This window comes from Molothrus ater, chromosome 5 (assembly GCF_012460135.2).
Source record: "Molothrus ater isolate BHLD 08-10-18 breed brown headed cowbird chromosome 5, BPBGC_Mater_1.1, whole genome shotgun sequence".
In the NCBI taxonomy this organism is placed as follows: domain Eukaryota; kingdom Metazoa; phylum Chordata; class Aves; order Passeriformes; family Icteridae; genus Molothrus; species Molothrus ater.
In genome coordinates, this window is record NC_050482.2 from 4,592,194 (window position 1) to 4,618,806 (window position 26,613).

Here is a 26,613-nt window from a genome sequence, read left to right on the forward strand (position 1 = left end):
TTCTGAAAAGTCCTCAATATCCTGACTCTGTCTTCTGCACAATGGCTCTCAACCAAAACACATGCACCCAAATATTCTAACTTTTTCAATCTCCAGGCAAATCCAAAATTTCAGATAGAACTTTTTCCCCACAACCAGAAGTAAACTGTGTCACGTAGCAGAGTGTGTAATTTAATACTCAGTTCTATCTTAGAACTACCAAGCATTGAAAACTGCCTTTTGCCATATCCTCAGGTATTTAGCAGCATGATTTTTCTCCTGTTTCTTTGGTCTGTAAGTACAACACAGGGGTGTAACCACACCACGTTCTTTGTGTGTGTTCATGTTCAGTGGAAGATATTCAAGGAATAGCACCTTTACAGGGAAAACACAGAGTTAGCCAAACCTGATAAAAACCTGAAGTACCTGTGGTGGAGAATCGCCGTGGAGAATCACAGTCAATAATTTCCTTTTACTTTTGTTCTCTGGCAGGTTCATGGGCAAACCCAGCTGGTTCCTGCACAGCTCTCTTGGCACTTCAGGAGTAAAAAGCTTTGTTCTCTGAGTTTTGTCCCAATTATTATTGGTAATTGTTTAACTGGGCAGGTCCCTTCACCACTTCCTAAGCAATTCCTCTCACAACACAAGCAGCACAGCCAACCATCCTGTTTGCTGTGTTTTTCCATCAGAGGGTTTCCTCTGCTAGGAGTGGTCCCTGCTCAGGGGCAGCCATGGGAAGGCCCTCCCTGACCTTCAACCAGCTGTGACCACTTCCATGGGGAAGGGTTTGAAAAGGTCATTCTGCAGCTCTCTGGGCACAGCTGCTGGAATATGTTTGACTGCAACCCTCACTGTAGTTTGAGATTTTTTTATACTACTGTCCATAGCCTCACAGGAGATCTATGAATCAAATTAAAACTCACACCTGCACTCTGCCACTGTTCTGGGGTTTTCTCTGCCCACCTCCCTCCAGGCAACAAGGCACAAGCAAAAAGGGCTGAGAAATTCTTAAAATATATTTTTGGTAGAGACAAGTGGACAGTACTGGGTGAGAAACTAAATCCTGCAGAAGACAATCCCACACCCCACAGTGTGTGCTCCATCCCTGGGGTTTGCAGCCCAGGCAAAATCGTGAGCCTGCTTTCACAGAGCCTTTCAGAAACTACACAATACTGGCACTGTGTGTCCTTTGCCAGGGTATGTTTTCATCTGTGTCCTCAAGAAATAACCTTGGAGGCTTTCCCATTCCGAGGGTGTCACCAGATAGAAGAGAGAATGGAATCAAATTTGGTTTAATGAGTGTATGGAATCACAGACTAATTTTGGTTGAAGGAATATTAAAAGTCCATCTTGTCCAAACCCCCTGCTATGGGCAGAGTCTGAGGAAACCTTACCACCATGGATGTTAATAAAGAACACATAACCTTGAGTGGAGATGAAGGGAACCCTATGTCCCATGACCTAAATCCCAATGCCTTTTTATTCCATATGCTCCAGGACCACATTTCCCACTCTTTGTTCTGTTGTAGTTACCTGGATAGCACAGTTAATCCCATCTCTATCTCTGACCATACCTCCAGTGGGTGACATGTTATGGATGTACTTTTTGGCATCCCTGATGTTATTTGGAGTAACTGGCACCAGCCTGTCCTGCTGCCAGACCTTGATTCGATTGGAAAAGCCAATGATATTGAAGTGGTCTTCAGGCCTTAGGTCCTGGAGAATTGTGAAGAGAGCTTCTTTGGTCTAGAAAGAGAAAAGAGAGAGCTATTGGTTTCTCTGGGTCTGGATTGAAGGCACTTGAGATGGCAGTTCATGTTCAGACTCAGCTGTTTATTATTTCTTATCAGTAAAACAGTCTCACTACTGTGAGTTCTGCAGCTTTTCATTAGAAGGCACAAAATGGCCAACAGTCTCTTGGTACAAGGGCTTTTAAGCTAAACTATCCAATTAAGAACTGACACCTGGATTATTTCCCTTTTAACCCAATAACTGATCCCAAAGAGCCCACAATGGGGACTTTTCTGCCCAATTACAAAATACCACCCAAACCCATGAAGAAGAGGAGAAGAAGCATGAAGAAGAAACCCAGGATGACACCCTGTGCCCTCCATCTTGCTTCCATCCACAACAGACTAAAAACCCCAAAACCTCAATTTCTCACCAAGTGATACACCTACACTGCTCTCTATAATCTATTTCACACTTTTGTGGATTCCAGTCTATCTTGAAGTCTGGGAAACTTTCTCCATGAATGAGGGTCAAAGTCAGTGCTGCTCTGGGGGTCAGGGCACCCCAGAGGAGGCACAGAAATATTCCCAGTACCATGGGTTTGCACGAGCAGCAGACACAGCTGCCAGTGTTTTAATGGGTGAGAATTTAGTTTCAAGATGTTTACTGATCTTTTAGATATTTCTACACTGCCATTTTGGCTGATGAATAAAATTGGGATGTCCTTCACTATCTCAAAGCCTGATCTCTGTGGTGCCAGGGGCTGGGCAAATATGAGATGAAAAACAACTTTTGCCCAAAAAGTCTTGTGAGGCACATCTAGACCTAACAAAGCTTAAAAATCAGGCACCACAATTAGGATAAAAGCTCCAAGTGACTGGGAGAACCATGTTCTGAATTAAGAGATAGTGAATAATAATGACTAATAACAAACTCTTAGAGTTTGTCTGACACCCTCTAGACTGTCAGTAAGCTGCAAGTGGCATATATTTAAAATAGGTGACTTATAAGTTAAAAACCCATAAACATGTCAAAGGATGCACATTCTCTGTTCATAATTAGGATACTATTGCTACATGTACACTCTACTGAATAGTTTCAGCAATGAATAAATGTTTAGGTTAATATATTCAATTAACTAGATATAAAAAGAAGTCCTGACTAGTCATTAGAGATTCTACCTGCCAGTCAGTTTTGTCCCAGACATATTATTTTTCATCAATATGCCAACTGTTCATCATCCTCTGTAAACACAGGCAACCAGAGTGAGGAAAGCTGGTCATAAGATGAGTTCTTAGCAAAGGAGGTTAAGGATCCTGGGTTCTGGGAGAGCCAGACCACTGAGGAAAAGGCAAGAGGGAGACTGCAGAGGTGTCCAGCTCCCCACAGTGAGACCAGCTTGGATTTAGCAGCCATGCAGCTGGGTTCACATGGAGACAGACTTCAGCTGAGTAAGACATGGAGAGGTTGCCCAAAAGCAGCCTCTGGCCATGCAAACATACCCTATATTTGGATGCAAAACACATGGGAGGAATATGAGGCAATATCTAGGCAGAGGAATCAGCAGATTCTCAGCTCAGCCCCTTCTTGGCCTCCATTAAGCCTTCAAATTCCAAGGAAAGCTATGCAAGAAATTATATTGTGTGCTCACCAGCATTTAAAGGTTCCTCTCATGCCTGTCAGGAAAAGACATGAAGGGCTTGTCCAGAAGAAATGTAGGAGTAATCAGCAGTGCTGGAAACCACATAAGCCTAGGCCTGATGTTGCTATGTAAAGACAGTTTGGAAAAGGGCTCAAAGGACTGATCAAGCTGTGTCATCAATATCCCCCTGGATTCTGCATGGCAGATGATGATGCAATGATGCAAACAAATCTAATCCTCACAGCTGGTGCCTTGGCTCCCAGTCCACCTGGAATTAAGGGGAATATTTCCCATAGCTTCAAACATTCTGGAGCCAGGTCTGGAGACTCTCCCTGCCTATTTCTGTCCTCTGTACAAATAATTTTGCTCTGCAGGGATCTCAGGCTTAATCCCTCCACTTGCTTAGCTGGAACATTCCTCCACGTCCCACCACTGTTTCAGAGACAAGAATATTAAAGCAAATGCTGGTGGAAGAGATTCTTTCAAAGAGAAAGGGAGATTCCCATCAGGTTCACATCATGATGTGCACCAAACACACCTTCACAAAGGTGAATTCCTGCCCCAAACATGGAGGCTGCCTCCAGTCTAACAGTCCATAGAAAATGGAAAAGTTGGGTGAAATAATCAGCTATTTGAAAAAGGATGGAAGGTTTTAGTCTCTCTCATCTTCTCTTTTACAACACCCTTTTTATTGGAAAAATGCTTTAGATAATGCATGACATCACCCTTCAGAGACACCCTCCATCAACATCCCATTTTACATGGAGGAAAACCAGGCTGCTTTTGTAATTATGTCAAGGTCAGAAAGTGAGAGGTTCCCAAAACCTGGGGTTCCCAGCCCTCAGTTCAGTCAGCCAAACCATCCCACACATACACAGGCAGCAGTCACACAGTGGAGAAAAGGACTCTTGGATTAATTCCACAATAACAAGGTTGGCCTGAGTATTTGTCCCTCAAAAAATGGATCAAAGTAAGCAGAAAGTGAAAATGGAGACCCTTCTATCCTGTGTGTGAGCAGGCCTCAGTGCCAAGCTCTCCTGAGGGAAATTTGGGCATGTTGAAGGGTGTTAAAGGGTGTTAAAGCAAGGAGCAATGAGACCCCCACAACTCCCTACATACACATCCCCCCCTCCACCCCAGAAAGGAGAGGAACAGAGGTTCCTAGAGGCAATGATTTCAAGAAAACCTCCCCAAATCTCATTATCTATATTACAGCTCTGATTATAATTAACACTGCTTGACCTCTCCCATTACAAAACCCTTCTCTTCAGTTTTTTTTTCCAATTCTGTGAAACTGCACTTTTCTCAGAGGGATTTATTGGGCCCAAATAAGCTCTGCTGTTTCTGAGAACAAGGCAAGAGGAGAAATAATCTTGCCTTGGCCTACTTGCAGAGAGGCTGCATCTTACTTCCCTTGTGCTCACAAATTCCTTTTGACATTCTTGCCTGTGTTCAGCCAAAAGAAAAGGAAAGGAAAAAGTAAAACAACACAGAGCAGAAGTACCTGGGTGTATACAGCATCCAAGCTAGAATTGCAGAGAGGATCAGGAGGGAACTGAAACACATTCCCAGGAAACCCAGCACTTCCCCACGCCCTCATACAGGGGCCAAATGTGGGGCTGGGACCATCTCTCCCCTTCTTTCATTTCCTCTTTGCTTTTTGTCTCATTTTCGTCACTCCACAGAGTTTGAGTCAATTTTTCCCAGGAAAAAGCTTCTGCCATATTTTAATGGATATGCACTGACAGCCTGGATTCTGGCATCTGTATCCTGTGCTTGCCTCTGCAGCATAAATGAAAACCCTTTGAATTTGTGTGACATGCACAGAAACATATGTACAAGTGTGCGTGTGTGCACATGGGTTTGCTCCAAAGCAAACAGAGTGAGGGAGGCCATATGGTTCATTCTCCTGCAGCTTTTACTCTATCCTCAGCACAAAAAATAAAGGGTGGGATTCAGCTTTGCCAACTCAGTCATCAGAAATCTGGGCACCACATCTAATCCTGCTCGAGGAAGCCACCACCAGGGAATACTCCATCCCATCTGTTTTGGACAGGTTTTAGGGTGGGCTGAGTCTGGAAGTGCCTGTCTCCAGGCAAGCAGAGAAAGTGGGACTCACCTCAACAACTAATCCTGCCCATCCTGAGCATTCTGGTTCTTGCTGGAGCCAAAAGGAGCTGAACTGTCTCTCCATCTCTCCCAGAGTGCTCTGAATCCCCTGTGTCTTCTTATTTCCATCTCTCTTCAAGATATGTCCTAAAGACCACACTCCTCATGGGGTGGAACAATGTGCTTTGAAACCTACCAGCCTTCCTCACCCTCTAATGGTTTATGGACTTCCCTCAAAGTGCTGGATAGGATTCATCAGCTGGCAGGCAAAACCAGCTTTTAATAAGGAGAATATCTTGGTAAAAGTGCACTGCTTGAAATCCTGAAGGACTCAGCCATGGCCAAGTGCAGTTGGTGCCCAGCCCTCTCCTCCCATCTCCACCAGAGCCCAGGCAAGGCTTTGCAAAGCTCTTCTGGCTGCAGCTTCAGCTGGGATTCAGGTTTCTGCTTCTGTCCTAGCAAGGCCACAGCTGGAACTTCTCCTGGCTCCAAGGAGCCAAGAGCTGTGGCTGCCATGGGATTCCCAAACTGCTCTGCTGCCAATGGGGTCCTTGCAGTTCCACTCCCACCTGGCCCCACTGAGTCATTCCACTGAAACTCCTCCCAAAGAGGCATAAAATTAACCATTTCTACCCTGCTGAGGGCCAGGTTGTTCTTCCATGGCTGTGCACATGACACTGGTTCATTTTGGAGATAAGCTGGACCCACTCACACTGAGGAAAAATGGTTTAGGGGTCCAGTGCCTCTGTGCCAGGTGCTGCAAGGTGAAATGCTTTTCCCAGCAAGTTTGCCTGGGGAGATGAATTTGGAGCAAGGATTAAAGCAGAGGATGGCAGGAAGAAACAACACAGAACAGCTGAATAAAAATCCATTTTTACCATTTGGGAATGGTTTGTACATGTCAGAGTCAGGTTTTAAATGAGTGTTTAAAAGAGAATAACTTGGTGGGGGAAAATTCCTGCATTTCCCTCAAATTAGCATGGATAAAATTGAGGTGAGAGGTGGAGACTGAATTGCCACTGCATTTGAGATGAGGAATTGTGCTGGTGAATGAGCTGCCAATACAGCTGGGACCCTGGGACTGAACCAGCCACCTCCAGGGCTACGAAATGTCACCCCCAAACCCGGAGCAGCACAACCCTGGTCTACAGCTGAGGACAGGTGAGGTGACCATGACTGCCAGGGAATGAGCACAGTCCATGTCTGTGCTTTGTGAATGACGAGAGAGGGGAGAAGAGGAGCTCAACTGAGTAAATTATTGATGTGCAAACAGGGTCTGCTCAAGCCTACAAGGACAGAGACAAGCCAGCTCCCAGCCACCACTGGGACCTTCCTTGTCACCTCTGCACTGACACCTGGACATGCAATATTGTATTTGCGGGGTGCCCCGTGGCAGGAAGGAATGATCAATCTGACTCCATGTTCTCAGAAGGCTCATTTATTATTTTATTATACTATATTATATTAAAGAATACTAAACTAAACTATACTAAAGAATACAGAAAAGATACTTACAGAAGGCTAAAAAGATAATAATGAAAACTCGTGACTCTCGCCAGAGTCCTGACACAGCTTGGCACTGATTGGCCAAAGAGTGAAAACAACTCACAGCAGAATCCAATGAAACAATCACCTGAGGGTAAACAATCTCCAAACACATTCCACATGTGAGCACAACACAGGAGAAGCGAATCAGATAATATTGTTTTCCTTTTTCTCTGAGGCTTCTCAGCTTCCCAGGAGAAAAATCCTGAGCAAAGGGATTTTCCAGAGAATGTGAATGCCATATCACAACACAGCTGCTGCCTGTCTGGTTCTTGCTTGCTGCAGGCCCTGCATCACAGCCAAGGTGATTCAGAGCTGTACCAGCCCCAGCAATAGCAGAAGGAGCAAAACTCCCTCAGCTACACTCGAGTTTGGCTGTGATTTGTCACCCTTGTACCCAGCCCTTGGAGTTACCTCTGACAGACCTCATCTTGCTTTAACACTGGTGGAGCAAAGCATGGGAAGATACACACTCTTGTGAGAAAGCTGAGAGCCTTCAGCCTTTTTTGGGGTCAAAGATCTGCCTCAGAGACATCTGGGATGATGTCAGACCATCTGGGCACCTTTGAGGAGGAATCTGACATTTCTTTCACAGTCCCTTGTTTGTCTGGGGAGCAGGGCGAGGGTGAGGCCTGGCTACCCTGAGAGCTGTGCAGCTCACAGGGACACAATATGTGGTTGTTAGGAGCTGTGGCACTGCCAGACATTGGCCCGTGCTGGCCAGCAAGGGGAGAATTCAAGCACCTCATTAAAATGCATATCCCAAGCCCACGTATTCACACTTTCCATTGCCTTAGGAGCACTTCTAAGTGTTTCATCCAGCCACCCTGGCAGCAGCTGGGCAGCAGGACTCCATCACCAGTGACACAGCCTCTCCCAGCTCAGCCAGCACCAGGAAACTGCTTGGACTTGGGATCAGCCAGCCTAAGAGCACTGCTAGCAGAGAGGAAAGCATTCCCAACCACAGCCTTTGGAAAACAGGACCCACTGACAGGAGGAGAAGCACAAGAATGGCCTGCAGAGAGCAGACCTGGGGCCATCTGCATCCATGTGCTAAAAGATCTGACAACTAAAGACAAAATTTGAGCACCCTTTGTCCTTCCAGATCCCTTGTGAGAAAGCAAATTTGACCAGAAAGGAGCTAAGGCACAAGATATAAGCTCAGAGGGAATTAGGAAGCCATAGCTCTGTCCAGGAATGAGTCTGAGAGTGCAGCAGTGCAAGGAAGGGCTCAGAAATGAGATCTACAGCAAAAAGCAGAAAAGTACAAGTGAATATATTGCTTGGCAAAAGATTGCAAGGAAATACAGGGAGAAAAATCAAAAGAGCTCCTTCTCCTTCAATATCCTCTGTGCTTTGGTTCTTCTCTTTCCCTTTTCAAACATGCAGAGGCAGCTGATAAAAAGAGCTGGGTTTTTCAAACAGCAACAACCAAAGCTCATCCTGACCCCATGGTCTGTCAGAAGGATAAATTAGTACTGCGACTTAAGGAAAGGCTGGCATCAAAGTCACACCTGAAATGGTGCAAACATGGCCAGACAAGGTGCTGCCCTAGGTTTGGTTTGGGTCCAGAGCAAGGGGGAATGCAGTGGGAGCACCACTGCCACATTACAGGGAGCAGGGAGAGCAAAGGTTTGGGCAGTGCTGTTCCTGCTGAGGTTGGAAGCCACATCATTGCTTTCCTCTGTGTCCCAGTGTCCTTTCTGCCCACATAATGCTGCTCACATCTGCCAGTGTGACTGTGTTCAAAGAGGTCTTAGGATGAGGGAAGAGACGAGGATCTGACTCCATGTTTCAGTAGGCTGAGTTATTATTTTATGATATATATTACATTAAAACTATACTAAAAGAATAGAAGAAAGGATTTCATCAGAAGGCTGGCTAAGAATAGAAAAAGAAGGAATGATAACAAAGGCTTGTGGCTCAGACTCTCTGTCTGAGCCAGCTCACTGTGATTGGCCATTAATTAGAAACAACCCCACGAGACCAATCCCAGATGCACCTGTTGCATTCCACAGCAGCAGATAATCATTGTTTACATTTTGTTCCTGAGGCCTCTCAGCTTCTCAGGAGGAAAAATCCTAAGGAAAGGATTTTTCATGAAAAGATGTCTGTGACATGCCAGCAACAGGGACTTCTGCACCAAAACCAGGGGTTAACCCCAAAGCCTATCCCTGGATTGTTTCACCTTCCTGCATCCCACTCTCAGAGAGGACAATTGGCCCTTTCTGCCTCCACAGGGAATGTCCTGCAGCTGAGGAACTGCAATGGCCCTCTCCCTGTCAATGTATCTTTGTGTTTTTCTTCCTGGCAGACAAGCACGGCGTAACCAGGGAAAACTCCTTCGCAATCCTGCACAAGAAGCATTTTGTTCAATACTGACACAGGCCTGTCATGGAGGGAGTTTGAATATGGAGTTCTGGACAATAAAGGTCTGTCTACAGTCCATGGTCCAGTCTCCTCCTCCTGAGCATCCCAGATCCTTTGCTGGTCACTTGAACATTGCTGACTCCCTACATGGCCTTAAAAAGTTACTTTGTTGTTTCCCAGGCTGAAAAACAACCATCCTCTAGAACAAATGTTTGTTCCTATTGCCTTTTCTGAAAAAGGTTTTCTACCTAACATCGAGTAAAACACTTAGCTCCACACTTATCCAGGACACTTAAGCACTGAATTTTTTGCTCAGTAGATGATAAAATTGTCTTCAAGGATGTGATCAGTTGGGGTAACTCACTTGTCTAGTAATCATGGTGAGGATAAATACATGAAAAACTAATCTGAAGATCAAAAGCTGATCTGATTTCTCAGGAGCTGGAGTTCCATGGGTCCAGAGGGCAGAGTAGATGCTCAGTCTTTGCACTCTCACAGCAGCATTGAGGATGTGAATAAATGCCAGCGTGAAGATTTACAGAGGCAAGTTCTAATCAGCACCAAGCATTGTTACTTGAAGCCCTTATCCCAGTGCAGAATGGATTACAGTTGGAGCAGTGAACAATTCTGTACAGTAAATAAGGCAAAGGGAAAAGCTCAAGGGCTCTCCCACAGTGTTACACTGAAATAACCCCACTGGAAAGAACAGGGCTGCAAGGGCACACAGCCAGACTGACACAGCAATGTCTGAAGGCCACATTCTTCTCTTAGCTCATTTCTTCATTCTTCTTCATTCTTCTCTTGTGCTTAGCTCATTTTAACTGGAATCAGATCCCATAACATGCCCATCAGACAGTCAAACCCCCACCCTGCCAGCATGATGAAACATTTCCATGGAGATAGCAGCAAAAAGGTCAGCACCAAGGGAAAAATGCCTCATGCCCTCCATGCAGAGCTTGACATCTCTCTCTGCCCATCCTCAGAAGATGGGAGTTCATCCCAGGGCACGGGAACTGTTCCAATAATTGGGTACTGTCATTTTCTGTCACAAAGATCAGCCCCAACACAATGCTGGGAAGAGCTGGCACGTCCAAAAGCTGCCCAAAACACATCCCCTCAATTTCAGCAATCAACTGCTGTGTTACAGAGCAGGAATTGAGCTGAGGCACAGCTCATCATGCTCTTCATACTGATGACAACCATCCATCCTTCATCATGCAGCCACTCTGCACAGAGGGACCTCAGGCCAGAAGCCTGCCAGGTTTGGAGCTCTGTAGCCCCCACTCAGAACATCCCATCCATGGGTATGATCTGCTGGGAGAGATGTGCTGCTCCTCCCTTGGGGCTTCCCCATTTTCATTTTTTTCCACAGGACATGCAGTAGGGATCTTACAAGAGGATGCTAGTGACAGGACAAGAGGGAGTAGCTTTCAACTAAAAGAGGAGAGATTTAGGTTGGATGCTGGGGAGAAATTCTCTGTGAGGGTGGTGAGGCCCTGGCACAGGCTGCCCAGAGAAGCTGTGGCTGCCCCTGGAAGTGTCCAAGGCCAGGTTGGACAGGGCTTGGAGCACCCTGATGTAGAGGAAAATGTTCCTGCCCATGGCAGGAGGTTGGAACTGGATGATCTTTAAGGTCCTTTCCAATCCACACCATTCTGGGATTCTCTGATCTCCAGTGAGTGAAGGTGTGACAATGGTTTGTTGGTTGAAGCAAAGACCCAGCACTTTTGCTCAGGGTTAGCATTAAGCAATGCAAGACCACTAAATAGTTCCTTTAAAAAAGCAAATTTGCCAGTTTTTCCACCTAAGAGTGGCCACAGGGCCCTGACAGTCCTTCAACACCTGCCCCCATCCAATTTTCACCAATTCCGAACCCCCTCAGCATCTCCAGCTGCAGGATCCCCACTCTCTCCTGCACATCTCTGCCTCCAGCCCTTCCCCTGCCCATTTCCATCCTAAGCCACTGCCTCAGGCATGAGAAGAAGCCAATTCTTCCCCCAAAACTCTGCAGAAAAGAGAGCAGATGTTTTGGAGGAGATTATGTCACTGCATCAGGCGTAACTATACAAGCAAAATCTCCCCCCCTCATGACACAACCTCGCATCCCTCACTCCTAAGGGACCTCAAATTACATCATGTGGACCTCAGGGCTGCCTGTGGACACTGTTTGATGACAGCAGCACAACCTGGAGGAGCTGACTCAAGCAGGATTCCACGAGAGGTGCCACAAGCACTTCTGAGCTTCAGCTGCTCTCCAGAGCCAGAAGCAAAAGGTCCCAGTTGAGCAACGTGTGGGACACACCCTGGTTTAGGGGCAAGGGGTATTTGCCTGGAAACAGCAGTGTTGCTGTTTCTAAATGTGCTAATCTAATAACCTCAGTCTTGACAAAGGTCTGCTGGTGTCTTTTAGGCTTGGGGGATCTTTGCACAGCCATAACCCAGACATGGGTTTGCCAGCTAAAGAGGCAAGACTCTGCAAAGAGACAAGCACAGGCAAGGAAAATAACCTGCCTAAATTCACATAACAGATCCATGATGAAAACACATGTAGAAGCCAGGTCTGGCTTCCAGGTGTTGCTCCAGCAGCTGGAAAAAAACCCCTTTAATTCCAGCTTGGAAAGGACTACTAAAGAAAGATCTTTCACTTCACTGACTTTTATGCATTTGCCAGAGCCTTGAGGATACCAAGAGGCTTTAATGGCTCTGCCCAGCCCCAGTTGGGGCCTCCACCCTCTCTCCTGCCTATTTAAGCACCAGCCTGGGCCCTCATCCCAGTCTCAGACCAAGAGCTGTGCTGTCTGTAGCTGTTCTCCATAAACCTCAATGACCCCAATCCATGGAAAGACTTCCCAGCTTCATTCAGCCCCTTCCATTTCACTGCAGCTTTGTCTGAGGGTCACTGGGCTGTGTCTGGCACCTGTTTCCAGTTCATCCTTTGATGATCTCAGTGATGGTCCAATTGAGACATCTGGGAGAACTCTCAGCATCTTCATGAGTTTTCAGTTCAAGCCCCAGCAGCATTCCCATGCAAACTCTGCCCTCACCTTTGCATCCGATTTACTCCAAACTCAGTTAAAGGACTTGCACTTTAAAGGTGGTCTGGGATCTTCCTGGGAATTTTTGTCTCTGCTTCTACTGCCCCAGCATGAAGCAAAGTTGGCTGTTAGTGCTAAGACCAGAAGCAGTTGCTCTGTGTCCTGGATACTTGAGAGCATCTTGCTCTGAAGGCTGTTTCTCTGTATGACCCCACCATTATTTAGTAGTTTTAGGGTTAGGCAGACTATTTTGCTTTGTGACAAGTACTTGCGTTCCTCTTGGAGGAGAAATTTTATTATTTTCTTTGAGCAAATAAAGTCTACATAGATCTGCTGTCTTATTTACTGTGGTATTTCTTATATCCCAAATTCACACCTCCAGAGAGGACTGAGATGACACTGCTGTGGTGTATTCCTGAGCAGGAGGCAGCTGCATGGGGCTCTTGGTGCTGCAGGCAGCTCTTCTGTGTTCTCTGGGATTGTTTCTTTCCAGCAGAAATGGAAAACCTGACAGAACTTTCCTCGTCACAGTAGCTTTGAACGCTCTGGAGGCTGTAATTAGAATTAGCATTTTTTCCAAAGCTCCCTGGTGATTTAAGGTTGTTCTCCTGGGCAGCAGCTGTTACTTGGACTGACAGACAACAGGCTCACAGCCAGCTCTGCACCAACCAGCAGAAATCAGAGGAGTTTGGAAGGAGAACATTGAGTGCTCAGGTGCTTTCTGCTCCTTCACCACCCTGAAACTCCTCAGGGGTGTTGATGCTGAGGCTCAGAGGGTGAGGGTTGGGCACACAGAGCCCTCAGATGGGCTCCAGCACTGTGGGTGACTCAAAAATACCAACAGTGCCCCTTGGACAGGCACAGGCAAATGAACTGGAGCACTTGCAAATCCCCAGCAGGTCCCAGTTTCAGCTGGCTTCCTCCTGGAGCAATTAACCTCAGAGAAAATTACAGTCTGGCACGGCACCACTGACAGGTTGCCAGGCTTGTGGTGAAGCCAACTGCTTAACTGAGTGTGTGGCATTTATTGCCTGTGGGAAAGGTAAGGTGAAACTAATCTGTGGTTGAAACAACTCTATTTTACAGCTGCAAAATACCTGGAAACTCATCCTCCTGTGGACATATTCACAGCTTGGAACAGTCTTCTTCTCTTTTCTCACCATGTTCAGTGAAGCTGGGTGCAATGATGGTAATCACAAGGTGGTGAACTTATAACTGGCCCCTTTTTCTCCTGGTTATACCAATGTAAAGCTGCTGTATCCCCTTCTACCTAGCCAAAGGTACCATAAAATCAGCAGGGTAGACTGTTCAAAGGCAGTCATTTTGCTTCATTTTTGCAAATTTTTGTCATTTCTGCAAATCATTTTGGTTCCCAGTAAACCCTGCAGATAGAAGCTCTTCCCCAGGTTCTCCTGGCTGTTAAAAGCAACTATTCCACACAGAACTTGCTGTCTCTTTGCAAAGGAAGGAACAAAGTTCATGGGGATTTTCCTTGCCAGTGGGACAGCAGTAATGATGTGCAAAGCCTTGAGCACATTAATATTTTTTCCCTCATCATGCTCAAGAATTTTCTATTCATGAGCTTCATCTCCCTGCCAGTGCTAAAAGGAGACTGAAGCAAAGGATCAGATTCCCAGAGGGGTTTGACTGCTGCAATACATCTGAGTCTGCTGGACATCACCAGAGCTCAGAGGCTGTGAAAACAGGAGAAATATCTTCCCCTCAAAGCTAATACATCTCTTAGGTGATGTGAGGAGAATGTTTCAAGGGTCCTGATCACAGAACCAAAGAGCTGTTAAAGCTGGAAAAGACCTCTAAGATCATCAAGCCCAAGTATTAACACAGCACCACTGTGTTCACCACTAAACCATGTCTCCAAGTGCCACATCCATGTGCTTTTAGAACACCTCCAATGACTTGATCCAAGCTGATCAACCAGTCTCACTCTGCGTGTTTGCAACTGGACATTTGTTGCTTCAAAGACTGAGATATCTTAGGAAAAAAGGGATGGCAAAACAGATGAAAATTCATGTTGGAAAAGGAAAACCTTGGGAGAGGAAAAGACAAATGACTCACAGCTGGGTTGTGGGAACTGCAGGATGAAATCCTGACCCCACTTGAGTGACTTTGCCATTTGCTTTGTGAAGGCAGGTGACTGAAGAGTCCAAAATCTCCTCCAGTTTCTACAGAAAAAGGTGCACAGCTGATGTTTCCCATCCTTGCTTACACAATCCTAAAAACTGTCCTTTGCCACAGTCACTGGAGCTGACCCACTGGAGCACTCTTTACAATTGCTGACTGTATTTTTAGCTGACCTTGCACGTGACTCAGTAGAGAGAAATGAGGAAAGACAGTCCCCATGGGATTTCCCAGCTCTCTACACAGCACCAGAGATCACCACAGCTGTGAGAGTCCAAGAGAAAAGACAAAAAGGAGACATTTCCTCTGCTCAGATGTATCCTGCCACCAGGGAATCTGTTTGTAATTTAATAAGCATCTCAATGACATCAACAACTGGTAAAAAGGCACTGAGCAGACATGGCTGTAACTGATCACACTTTCCTAGAGAACCAAGAGAGGTTTCTTTTTCAGCCAGTCCTAGATTCTGGTCTTTTCTTGATTAATGTGTGTGTGGGTTTTATGATTTTGATCTTAACTCCATAAAGTTCTATTTTTTGGACCAGCTGGAATCAAGGGAAGATAAGTGCTTCCGTCCCATAGCACTCCTCCATAATGTTCCACTGGTGCTCCATAAAAGGAATATACTGAGATAACAGACCAAAAGTTGGGTGTGGATTTTGTGTTTGTATTTTTTATTTTTGTTGAGCTTGGGATTGAAGGTACTTGAGATAGTATTTCATGTTCTGACTCAGGAGTTTGTTATATTTATTAGTGTAATAGCTTCACAACTATGAGTTTTGTAGTCTTTCATTAGTAAGGCACAAAATGGCTAATTATCTCTTGTTACAAGGACTTTTAAGACTAAACTATCTAATTAAGAAATGATACTTAGATGACTTTTTTTTATTTAATAACTGATTCTTTGAAGATTGTAGTGCAGACTTTTCTGTTTAATTACAAAATACTACCTAAACTCATGAAGAAGAAGGAAGAAGGTGAAGAAGAAGAATTTGCCTCTGCTCTAAAACTTTCATCTTGCTTTATATTTATTACTATATTCTAAAACTCTAAGTTTTCTACCCTGTGATATTATACACTTCTAGCTAACTATAGACTCATAATTTTAGGGCTTTTAATAAATTTTGGAAGTCTTCTCTACAGCCTCAGGTTAAATGTAGTACTCTCTTGTGAGTCTGTGCCTTTCAGCACAAAAGGTTTAAAATTCTCAGCATCCAGGATTCCAACAGTTGGGTACAGCCTCAGCAAAGGCTCTGGGCTCAAGAGGAACCTCTCTGTAGCTGATTTGCCTGAGATCCATGTTTAGCAGCACAAACTGCCCAGGCTATGAATTAAAACTTTAGGGGTTAATGGCTGTGTTGTTTTTAGTAGGTGTAATGAAAAGAAACTCTGATACTCAGGAGGAGAATAAAAGCTTTCATAGTGCAAGGTTAATCTGCTGGCAACTTGTGCAGCTCGCTAAAGCACCAAAGCCCTTTGGAGTTTTAATCTCCCTGGTTCAGCACGTGGTCACTGGCTGTCTGCTTCCAGCCTGCAGGACTGGGGGTGTTTGTGCCAGAACTGTTTATTCTGAGAGGCAGGGTGGTCATTTTTCAGCAGGAGGATAACTGAAAGCCAAGGGCCAAGCTCTGTCCACGAGGCTTTTTACAGATTCAGAGGCATCTTGAATTGAGACCTCATTCAGGACAGGACTAGGATTGCTTCTTAACAACTCTTTTGATGAGTTATCTTCTTCCCAGTCACTGGGGAAGATAATTTGGATCCACAGAATCCATATTCCGTTTATATTTGATGTCCCCTTCAGCTTGGTATGCTGGCTCACATTGAGGTCTGTGCCTTGGAAAAATGTCTGAGATTTGTTCTGAAAGACTCAGATTCCCAAAAAGGACAAAATGACTTTTCTTTCAGCAGAACCTCTTGAGTTATACTTCACTGAGTGTTTTGCCAAGGTAATTTAAAGGCAGCAGTGTCTTCTCTGTGCTGTTAGACTGGATACAGGGTCTGCTGAATGCACTTTGCTGGCAATTCTGCCTGATCTGCCTCTCCTCAAACTGCTCAGAACAGAACCACCCTGGACAATCCTATGCTCAGTTTTGTCAACGCTGACCTTCACAGAGTGATGAATCCTTCTACATTCCTCGTTCCCATCCCATCCCCACTGACACGATCATTTCTCATTGCAGGTAGATCACCTTGCCTTGAGGTGACGTCAGAGCCACCTCTCACCTCAGACACAGCAAACATTTTGCAGAGGAGAAGTGGTGAGAGAAATCTGAGCCAAGCTTTGCCACCCCAGGGCTGAGCAGCCCAGAACAGACAGGAGGAGGAGCTCACCTGCTTCAGCTTCGTGCCCACCATGGAGGCGCTGCTGTCCAGCACGAACACCACGTTCTTTGGCAGGGGAGGGAGGTCTGTGGGGGCGAAGTAGTGCACAAAATATCCATTGAGGATCTGGGGAAGAGCAAGGCAGTCAGGAATCGAAGGTAGATCGTGGTGCAATCTTCTACACACGTCATTATGGGATATCTGGATATTTGGGTGTTTTCTGTGGCTGTGTCTACACTGGAGGTTGTGAATGCTCCTTGGAATCCCTCTTAATTCTGTTCCCAGATACCCTTGTGATCCCCTCCCTTAATTCAGTTTATCCAGATTGGATGAGCCAACTGGAGCACTCCATGGAGAGATCCATGGAGATCTCCTTCCATGGTTGACATCCAAATGCAGTTTGAGTCATCCAAATGAGTTTCCTTCCAAATGCAGCAAGGATGTAACATATGTGCCCACAGATCAGAACCACAACATTCCCTTGAAAAACTGGTCTTGTATCCAGATATTTACAGCCAGCCTACTGAGAAACTGAAAAGCAGACACAAAAAAGAAGCTCAGTGAAGTTGGGGTTTAAGTCCTTCTTGTGGCTGCTAACTGACTGGTTTTATTCTGGATTGTTCTTACAGGATGGAGGAGTAGCCTTCACTTGGAAAGCATTTTCTAGGAATTTGGAGCAGGCAAAACAATTAAACCATCTTGAATACAGTTAATAAAACAGAACAGATGAATCATGTGTACAGTACCTGAACATCCCCAACACTCAGCTCCCTGCTGACATCATATCTAATTATGAAGTCTCCCAAAATTCCATTTCGGGCGATCCTGGTTTGCTCAACCACACTGGGGTTGAATGTAACCTTAGCTAAGGTTTTGGTGTGCCCAATGACAGTAGAAGGAGGAGGAGACACATCACCTGTTGAGATAAAACCACAATATCACAGGTTTTTCCCATTGCCTTACGGATGTCGAAGAACAGCACAGGTGGTGTTGCCATGGAGCCAAGTCAGGCAGCAGAGTGACTTACTGGGATTGAAGATTCAGTGATAAAAAAAGAGAGAAAAAAAAATTAACCTCAAACTTTAAATTAAAACCCATCTTGCAATGCTCTCAGGGATACAAATGTTTGTAGCAAATTCCTGTATTCAGTACTGTTTGGCAAACACAAAACCTCAAACATGCAGATGCTGTTCACTCCAGCCAGCTCCAGACATCCAGGACACAGATCCTACACCTGAGATCCTGACAGTCAATGCAGGTATGATTCATCTGACCTGTTTAAACATTTATTCCAGGATTAGATGAATCACTCAGTAGATTTTTCCTAATTGATTGTAAGGAATTCTTGAGGTGGCTTGTTCAGACATGCTGCAGGCATGTGGGGGTGGGATTGATCTGAGTGACCGATCCTTTGGTCTGACAAGTGTCTTATGTGTAATATCCACCTTTTAACAAGTCCCCTTCGCTGCCTTTATGTTCAGCAAAAGTTATCATCATAGTCACTGCAATTTCAGTCTAATTCAGACAAAATCCAGCACTGCCAGTGCAGTCACACAAATTGCATCCCTAAGATATAACTCATCCTAAACTCTGAAAATCCTTCCTGAATCAATAAAGAGGGATGTGCCTGGCAGAGGGCACCTCAGATAAAGACAATTATTTAGGTCTGAGTCACCCTGCAGGAAATTCTCCTTGTATTGTTATCTGTGCTCATTCTCTAAAAGCTGAGGGATGTGGAAGTTCCCTGTTGCCTCTCTATATAAACAAAATCCCACCTTACCCTCTTTTGGTTTGTCAGCTGTTTCCCTCTTAACTCCATCCTTACATGAGATGGATTTGGCCCCTGAACTTCTCCAGATTTTGAGGGCTTTCACCCTTTTCCTAACTGGCTTTTGAAAACACAAAATATATATTGTCAGCTGAAGTTGTTCTTGGGTGCTTTAGCTCTCACAGGGATTATTCCTCTGAGGCACAGAAGTTCTATTATGTTTGCTCCTGATTAGAATTGGTAGGAATCAGCTGCTTAATTATACTGTGAGGGGAAATCTCAAATCTTTTCCAAAAATGCCCAAAAATCTGTGGTATGACAGGGAAATTAGGGATGGGGGAGGATCAGTTTCAGTTCAGGTGCACACAATGCCAATAGCTACATATAAGTTTATTTTCTAGATTCCACTATGCAAGTGGAGATCAGGTCAAGAGTGTCAGAGATGAGGGTATGATACATCTGTCCAGACAGACATCTGCTCCAGGGTAATTTTAATTACCAATAAATTAACAATAGTGATCCAAATGAGAAGGTGCAGGCAGTCTGGGAAAGCTCCATTCCAGGGGGTCCCAAAACTCTGTTTATGTAATGAGCGGTGGCACTTCACCTTTGTAAAGGGCTTTGAGCAGCTTTAGGGAAAGGCAATGCGACATCTGTGAGCAACAATGAACACAACCTCACATCCAGACCCCACTGTGATTTACAAAACCAGAAAGATGTGATTATGCCCATTTAACAAGTAGGAAAATGGAGGCATGGGGTGGTTACCTAATTTACCTAACTTCCCACAGGTGGAAGTCCATAGAAATGCCAGGATTGGGGTCCTTTTGGGTTTATGAAATGAGTAGCCAAATCTGTAACTTTTACTCTGAAGTGCTATGTACAATCTAGGTTCCTCTAGGTAAAGGAATGAGAGTAAGATTCATAAATCAACAGCACTCTAGGATGTTACTGCCAGGATGATTTTGCTTTATTTCCACAGCTGTCCTGGGAGTGCATTTGAAAAGATGAGGCACAAGACTGTTCTACTGAGATAGGGAAGGGTTTTGTCACAGGCCAAATTTTACACAAGCAAATTATAGCTAGAGCACCAGGACTGTAAAACAAACTCCTCAGCAAAAGCCTTGCCCATGGAGACTGAATGACAGAGATCGCTCAGTCCCAGTAAAATCAAGAACTGACTCTGCATTACAGCTTCTCTGGGAGAGCTCCTGTCCATTCATCCTGATGGAAACAGAGAGGGAGGTCCCAGCCAACACACTGAAACCACATAAGGACACTAGTTTTGTATCTTAGAAGGGGCTTATAAAATGATTGCCCAGAGCTTTGATTTTTTTTTTTAAATCCATGTACAGTTCCGATTTCTCCTGGCAAAGAAAAGTTATAAATCAACATCGCTGTAAGATTCTACCTCAGTCTTGATCTGTTCTTATTTTTATAGCTGCCCTTTGATCTGGTGAACCAACAGACACAATATGTTTTTAATACAAAACACATCAGATTTGCTTGTATCTGCCTTCTTGAATTTTCCATCTGTCTTCTATTGCTTCCAGAAATCCCATTTAACTGCCAGTGTGGGAAAAGCCTAAAATACATAGAAATGGCTTTAAAGTCCATTTATAATTTCTGATCTGGAGGTTTCACATTACTTCTCCTCAACTGCTGAAAGCCTGCGGTGGGTTAGGCTGCCTGGTCATTCACACCAGGGTCAGTGAGAAGCTGCCTCCTTATTCCTCCTGCACATCCATGTCCGTGGCCTTTGGGCAGCACTTCCATGTTTCTCTGCCATAAATACAGTGATGGGTGAGGCCAAGGAGCTGTGCCACAGCAGCACAAGCTGCAGTCTTAACATTTCTCTGGACTGTTGGAAATCAGCTGATTTAGGCAGCAACTCCCTGCCTCAGTTTCCCCACCTGTTAAATGAGCATAATCACACATAACCCATTTTCTAAAGCAATGTAGAGTCTAGGTGGAGTATGTGGATCACATTGCCTCCCTCTATTGCTCCTCAGAACACTCTCTGGAGGTGATAAATGTCATCCTTTCTAACACAGACGGTGCTTTGGGGATCTCTGCAGAGGAAGCTTCCAAGGCTGTCTCACACAGCCATTTGAAGTGACAAGAATTGCTGAGGAATCTGAGGAAATCCCATCCTCTTCATAGCCTCTCATCTCCATCCCTGGGACAGAAGTTAAAAGCCAAAAAATGGTCTGATAGAAAGGGTCCAAGAAAACTTTTTTTTTCTGGAAAAACAAAAATCAGGTCTGGAAGGTAATTTATCTAATTCATCCCATGTTCTCAGACTGAATCCCTTCCTACTTAGTTTTTTTATACAATCAGGAAACACTCCAGGCCTCCAGTAATGGAAACTCAGTGCCTGCACTTGCCAGTCCTTCCTAGAGCTTCAGTTTTTTCACTGTTGAACATTTTCAATGTCCAATTTACATTTTTCCTCGTGGATTACAAACCCATGACTTCTTGTTTTTTCAGTTATTGACACAGAAGCCACAGTATCCTTTTCCTTCTTGCCTTTTATATTCTTGAACACAGTTCCTATATCTTCCCCCAGGTTTCTTTTTTAGGCAGCACTTGATATCTGGATCACAATTAGTCTCCTTTGTTTATTGGCCTTGTTCTTTTTAAACAAGTGCCAGAGAGAGAAAAATCTGTGAGATATTTCAGAGTCCAGAGCATGGATGAGCTCCAAATGCTTGGGCTGGTTTGTGCTCACACTGAGAGAGAGTAGAGCCTTCAGACAAACTTTCCACTAAATTCAGCTGAAGAAGTAAACAGAGCAGGAAAAAGCATTTTCCAGATGAAACTTTCGTCCTCACAGGAGGAACAGTTAAACCTAAATTATTTTGGAGTCTGGCAGATTGAGGATTAGAGCTCAAATGCAAAGCTCGTCCTCCGCTAACATGTGGAAATTTCCAGACAGCTGTTTTAAGAAATAAAAAGCTTTCTGAGACCTTTGACTTCAGAAAGAAACAGTCATCCTCAAGCAGCCTAGCGTCTCTGCCCAAGCCCATGGCTAGTTCTCAAACAGCTACACTGGAGGAACAAGATGAGGATATTATCCAGGACATCATTCAGAAAGGGGCTCCATTCTGAGGTCACCAGAGAAGGTCAGGATCATTGGCCTCAATGCCTCCTGTTTAGGGGTTTGTATGTGACAGAAAACACCTGCACATGCCAAAAGATCATTTTCCAAAAGTCACATGCCTTATGCCTTCCTTTGGGAAAAATACAACTCCCAGATGGAGCCATGTGTGCAGGAGTTGCCACACCAGGAAATACCCTAGAGAGATCTGTCATCACATTGTCTCTGCCCCCTGTTCAGAGAGGATGGACACAGGGCTTTCTGAGAGACAAGAAAAGGACATAGCCACAAGTGAGACTGGGAGAGACACTGGGATGCTCAAACACAGCATTGATCCACAGCATTGATCCACAGCATTCCCACAGCCATTACAAGCTCTCCACCCTAGGCAGGTACGTGGGCATTCCTACCTGAACCTGAGTGAATATAAACCCAATAGACTGTGCATTCTGTGGGTTTCCCTGTAGGATTTTCCCCACCACATGATGGGTCTAGCCAGTGATCACCACTTTGACCAACAAACATTGAAATTGCAACAACCAAGTCTCATCACAAGTCTTTCAGGTGGTGAGATCCTTCTACTCTTATACATTTTCTCAAGTGATACCTTTATGGCTTTATATTGTCATATTACTGTAGATAATAAGAACCAAAACATATCTGTTTTCCTGTGCAACCAGGTTGTTCTAAAATAAACCTAAATATGTGTATTTCCAACCCTGATGAATGAGCGTTGTTTCCAGAACTTGGGTTACCCTCACCTTTTGGAGTGGGTTGTAACAACATGATAGCACAATACATTTCTCTTAAATTGCTCTCAAGATAATTTATTAATACTTCTCAAAATCTCATATTTTATTATTAACTGTGAGATAGTTTAGACATAGGAAATAGAGGAAGAGAGCTTTAATGACATATTCAACCTCAAACCAGTCAGGCAGTACCATTTTCCAATGTTCCAATGTCCAACCAAGTGGTACTGAAGGGTTTTAAGCTGTGGGAATCCAAGAGAGAGCAGATACCTTTTTTTCTGGTTTGCATTAGAGCTCTAATCCTGAATCTGCCAGAATCCAAAATAATTTATGTTTAACTGTTTCTCTTGTGAGGATGACAGTTCCATCAGGAAAATGCTTTTTCCTGCTCTGTTTACTTCTTCTGGAGGTCTCACTGGATGTGCATCCACTCTTTGGGTGTCATATGAGCAAGAAGGCTCCACAGGGAGCAACTAATGGCTGTGATATGGTTCATTTTTGGATCCATCTTGAGAGGTGACAGTCAGCTGGAATATAGTGGACAACCACATGGGATGATTCCAGACAGAAAGGGTGTGAAATTGAATTCTGAACACAGATAAAGCACAGGGAATCTGAGCTTCAGTTGCATTACCCGTCCTGCAATGGAACACATAATTTATATACATTTTACTGGCTAGGGAGGATTACAGAATCCAACAGCTCAGGCCCATTTTTATATGAGCTCTTTGAAATCTGAAGTATGATGCCAAGAATGTCAGTGCTCCCAGATTGCCATTTGGATAGTGACTTACATGAGTTTTCCCTGTATGTCATTTACATATAGGAATTTCCATCCTGTGCTGGACCAGCAGTGTGTCTGCTCTGCTCAGTCTGTCTCTACCCTTGATCAATGCCAGATGTCTTGCAGGAAACCACATGCCAACAATTCCCTGATAGGTGAAAAAGGCTTCCTGCCTCTCCTGATGAGGAGCAGAGCACATTTATCACTTGGCACGTGGATGTAGGACAGTGAGACTATTGAGGCTTGACCTGAAGATAGCCCAAGTCACTGAGAGCCTTGGTTTCATGTGATTTGGATGAAATCAGTAGGATCCCACTGAGCAATCAGTTTAACTCCACTTCACATGCATTAGGATCTTTTAGTGGCAGATATGAGCAGCTCCACTGATTTTGCTGGCACTGTGTCATTTGGAGTCACTTGTGTGACTGAGGGTCAAGTCCCAAAAGACTCTGCATCCTCCTTCTATCCTTTTTTTTTTTGTGTGTTTTTTTGACAACATGCAGCAAACACAGGATCCTGAGCTGTTGGTTTACACCAGAAAGAGTTATATTTACACTGTCTGAACAGTGAGCAAGGATGGCTAGGGGTAAGAGCAGATGCTCAGATAGCACTTAGCACTTTGGCAAAATATGGATTTTCCTCTCGGAATTTCCCATGTTCTGAAGTGCAGGATTTCCTATCTTCCTTGGCATGGATGGATGGAAAAAACAATTCACTTAAAATAAACAGTTCCCAGGAGATGCAGAGGCCAGGGAAGAGCCTGCTCCAGTGCTGAGCACAAGGACTGAAGGCCCAGTTCAAAGCTCTTCAAGACAATAGCAAAGAAAAAAACCCTATTGAGATGAATGGGATCAGCCCTGTATTCATTAAGCTTCAAAGTCCTCACAGGCTGAGGCACAGATACCACACAGAGTCATCCAGAGAAAATAGACCCAGTGCTGCCAGGCCCCACAAATAACCATGAGAACCATGGGCCATAAAATCTCTCCTTACCTGTGGGGGTCCCAGTTGTGGGTTTCTCTGGGTCTGGATTGAAGGCACTTGAGATGGCAGTTCATGTTCAGACTCAGCTGTTTATTATTTCTTATCAGTAAAACAGTCTCACTACTGTGAGTTCAGCAGCTTTTCATTAGAAGGCACAAAATGGCCAACAGTCTCTTGGTACAAGGGCTTTTAAGACTAAACTATCCAATTAAGAACTGACACCTGGATTATTTTCCCTTTTAACCCAATAACTGATCACTTGAAGCCTGCAATGTGGACTCTTCTGCCCAATCACAAAATGCCACCCAAACCCATGAAGAAGAAGGAGGAAGAAGCATGAAGAAGAAACCCAGGACAGCACCCTGTGCCCTCCATCTTGCTTCCATCAACAACAGACTAAAAATCCCAAAACCTCAGTTTCTCACCAAGTGATACACCTACACTGCTCTCCATAATCTATTTTACACTTTTGTGGATTCCAGTCCATTTTGAAGTCTGGGAAACTTTCTCCATGAATGAGGGTCAAAGTCAGTGCTGCCCTGGGGGTCAGGGCACCCCAGAGCAGACACAGAAATATTCCCAGTGCTCTGGGCCTCCACACTTACCTTCAGCTTTCCCATTGCCTTTCTGCCTGCTGTTCCTGAGGGGAGGCACCTCCAGGGACACAATTCCTGAGTTCTCCAGGATGTTCACCTCCACCCTCAGCCTCCCCACCAGCTGCTGGGGCCGGATGCTGACGGTGTACTCGTATTTCCCCAGCCTCCTCTGCAGGAGCTCCTCGTAATGCAGTGTGAACCTGGCCTGCATCTTGCGGGGGATGAAGACAGAGGCCTTGAATGTCTCATAGCCGTTCTCCCTGGAAGGAAAACCCAAAGACAGCTTCACATCCCATACACATCACACATTACCTCCTTCACCTCCCCACCCCGATAGTTTTGCCTGACCCTCTTCCCTGTAAATAATCAACTGAACCTTCCCATTGAATCTTGTTGAACTCCTGTTGCATTACTGTTATATAAATCAATAAAATTTTGCTGATTTATATAAAATATACATAAAATACATTAATACTATAAATAAAATATTAATATCTATAATAAATATTAGAAATATTAATAAATATAAACGGTATTATCATTTACTAAATTAATATTTATTTATAATTATATTATTATAAATTAATATAAATATTAATATTTATAATAAATATTATAGATAGAAGTGTTGTTATTATTATTTACCAAATTTATATTTATTTATAATTATAACATTATAAATGAATATAAATAAAATATTAATATTTCTAAATAAAATATTAATAAAGTATATTCTTTCTCCCCTCTTGAGTGAAGTGGATGACTCTGCTCATGACAACACCCTAAGTTTCTTTTCTGTTATTCAGGAAGCAACAACAATTCTTCCCCCCAGTAGTACATCCTGGAGCTTCTTGAAATTTAAAAAGTTGTGTGACAGGGTTAGAAAAAGCCACACACAATTTTTCACGGCTTGGAGTATAGGAATGACACCAGGCAGTGCAGATAACATTCAGTTTAACTGCTCCTTCCTATAAATCCATGGATGGCTACGCCAAGGCAGCCAAGATAAAGACGGCAGGAGAGGGCATCACCTCCCAGAACACAGCCAAATGCACAACACTCACCTTCCTTCTGTGGGGCTTGGAGGTTTCTTGTGCCTTTCTTTGTCATCCGTGCTATTTTTTTTTTCCTTCCCTGTGACTTCTCCATAATAAGTCTTGTTGCCAATGCTCCTGGAGAGATCAGAGGTGTCAGCATGGTCACCCTGCACCCAAGTACAGTGACAGGTGTACATTTGCTGCAGGTGCATTCGCAGACTTTGATGTGAGAAGAATCTCAGAGTGCTGCTGGTGTCACTCTCCTGAGTCCCAAGTCTCTGGGACAGAAGCCAACTCACAAGTTCCCTGGCTGGAAATATCAGCCCAGTACAAAGCCAAAAGTCTCTTATTCTTCCTATTCACTCTAAATGGAAGTATTTCTTAAAGAGTGGGTCCCCTATCCCCTTTGGTCAAGTCTGAAGCTGTGGCCCCAATATCTATCTGTAGAGAGGTTCTGAGCATGATCAAACCAAATATGTTTGAGACCAAGTTTAATTTACTGGTCATTTCACTATGAAGTTTCTCTCTATTTGCTTTATCAATCACACCTCCAGCAGCCACTGAACCTCTCTGCTGGCTGGATAGGTTGACTTCTGCTCCAATGTGGAGAACATGAAATAACAAGAAGATTCTTAGGCATTACAGTCAGTAAGGTAAGATAAATATATCTGCCAGCGTTGCTGAAACTTTCTCTGGAAAGGTTTTTAAGGTCTTGAA

At 44.4% G+C, this 26,613-nt stretch overlaps 1 protein-coding gene across 1 annotated transcript in view; it reads right to left on the minus strand.

The window, feature by feature from the left end:
* Window positions 1–26,613, minus strand: part of ITIH5 (inter-alpha-trypsin inhibitor heavy chain 5) — a 48,388-nt gene that overhangs the window by 11,478 nt on the left and 10,297 nt on the right. The window contains exons 4-8 of the mRNA XM_036401590.2: window positions 25,924–26,031; window positions 24,869–25,119; window positions 17,622–17,791; window positions 16,885–17,001; window positions 1,554–1,725 (exon numbers count right to left, since the gene is read on the minus strand). Coding sequence (XP_036257483.1) covers window positions 1,554–1,725; window positions 16,885–17,001; window positions 17,622–17,791; window positions 24,869–25,119; window positions 25,924–26,031 — 818 coding nt within the window. The remainder of the gene's footprint in view (window positions 1–1,553; window positions 1,726–16,884; window positions 17,002–17,621; window positions 17,792–24,868; window positions 25,120–25,923; window positions 26,032–26,613) is intronic.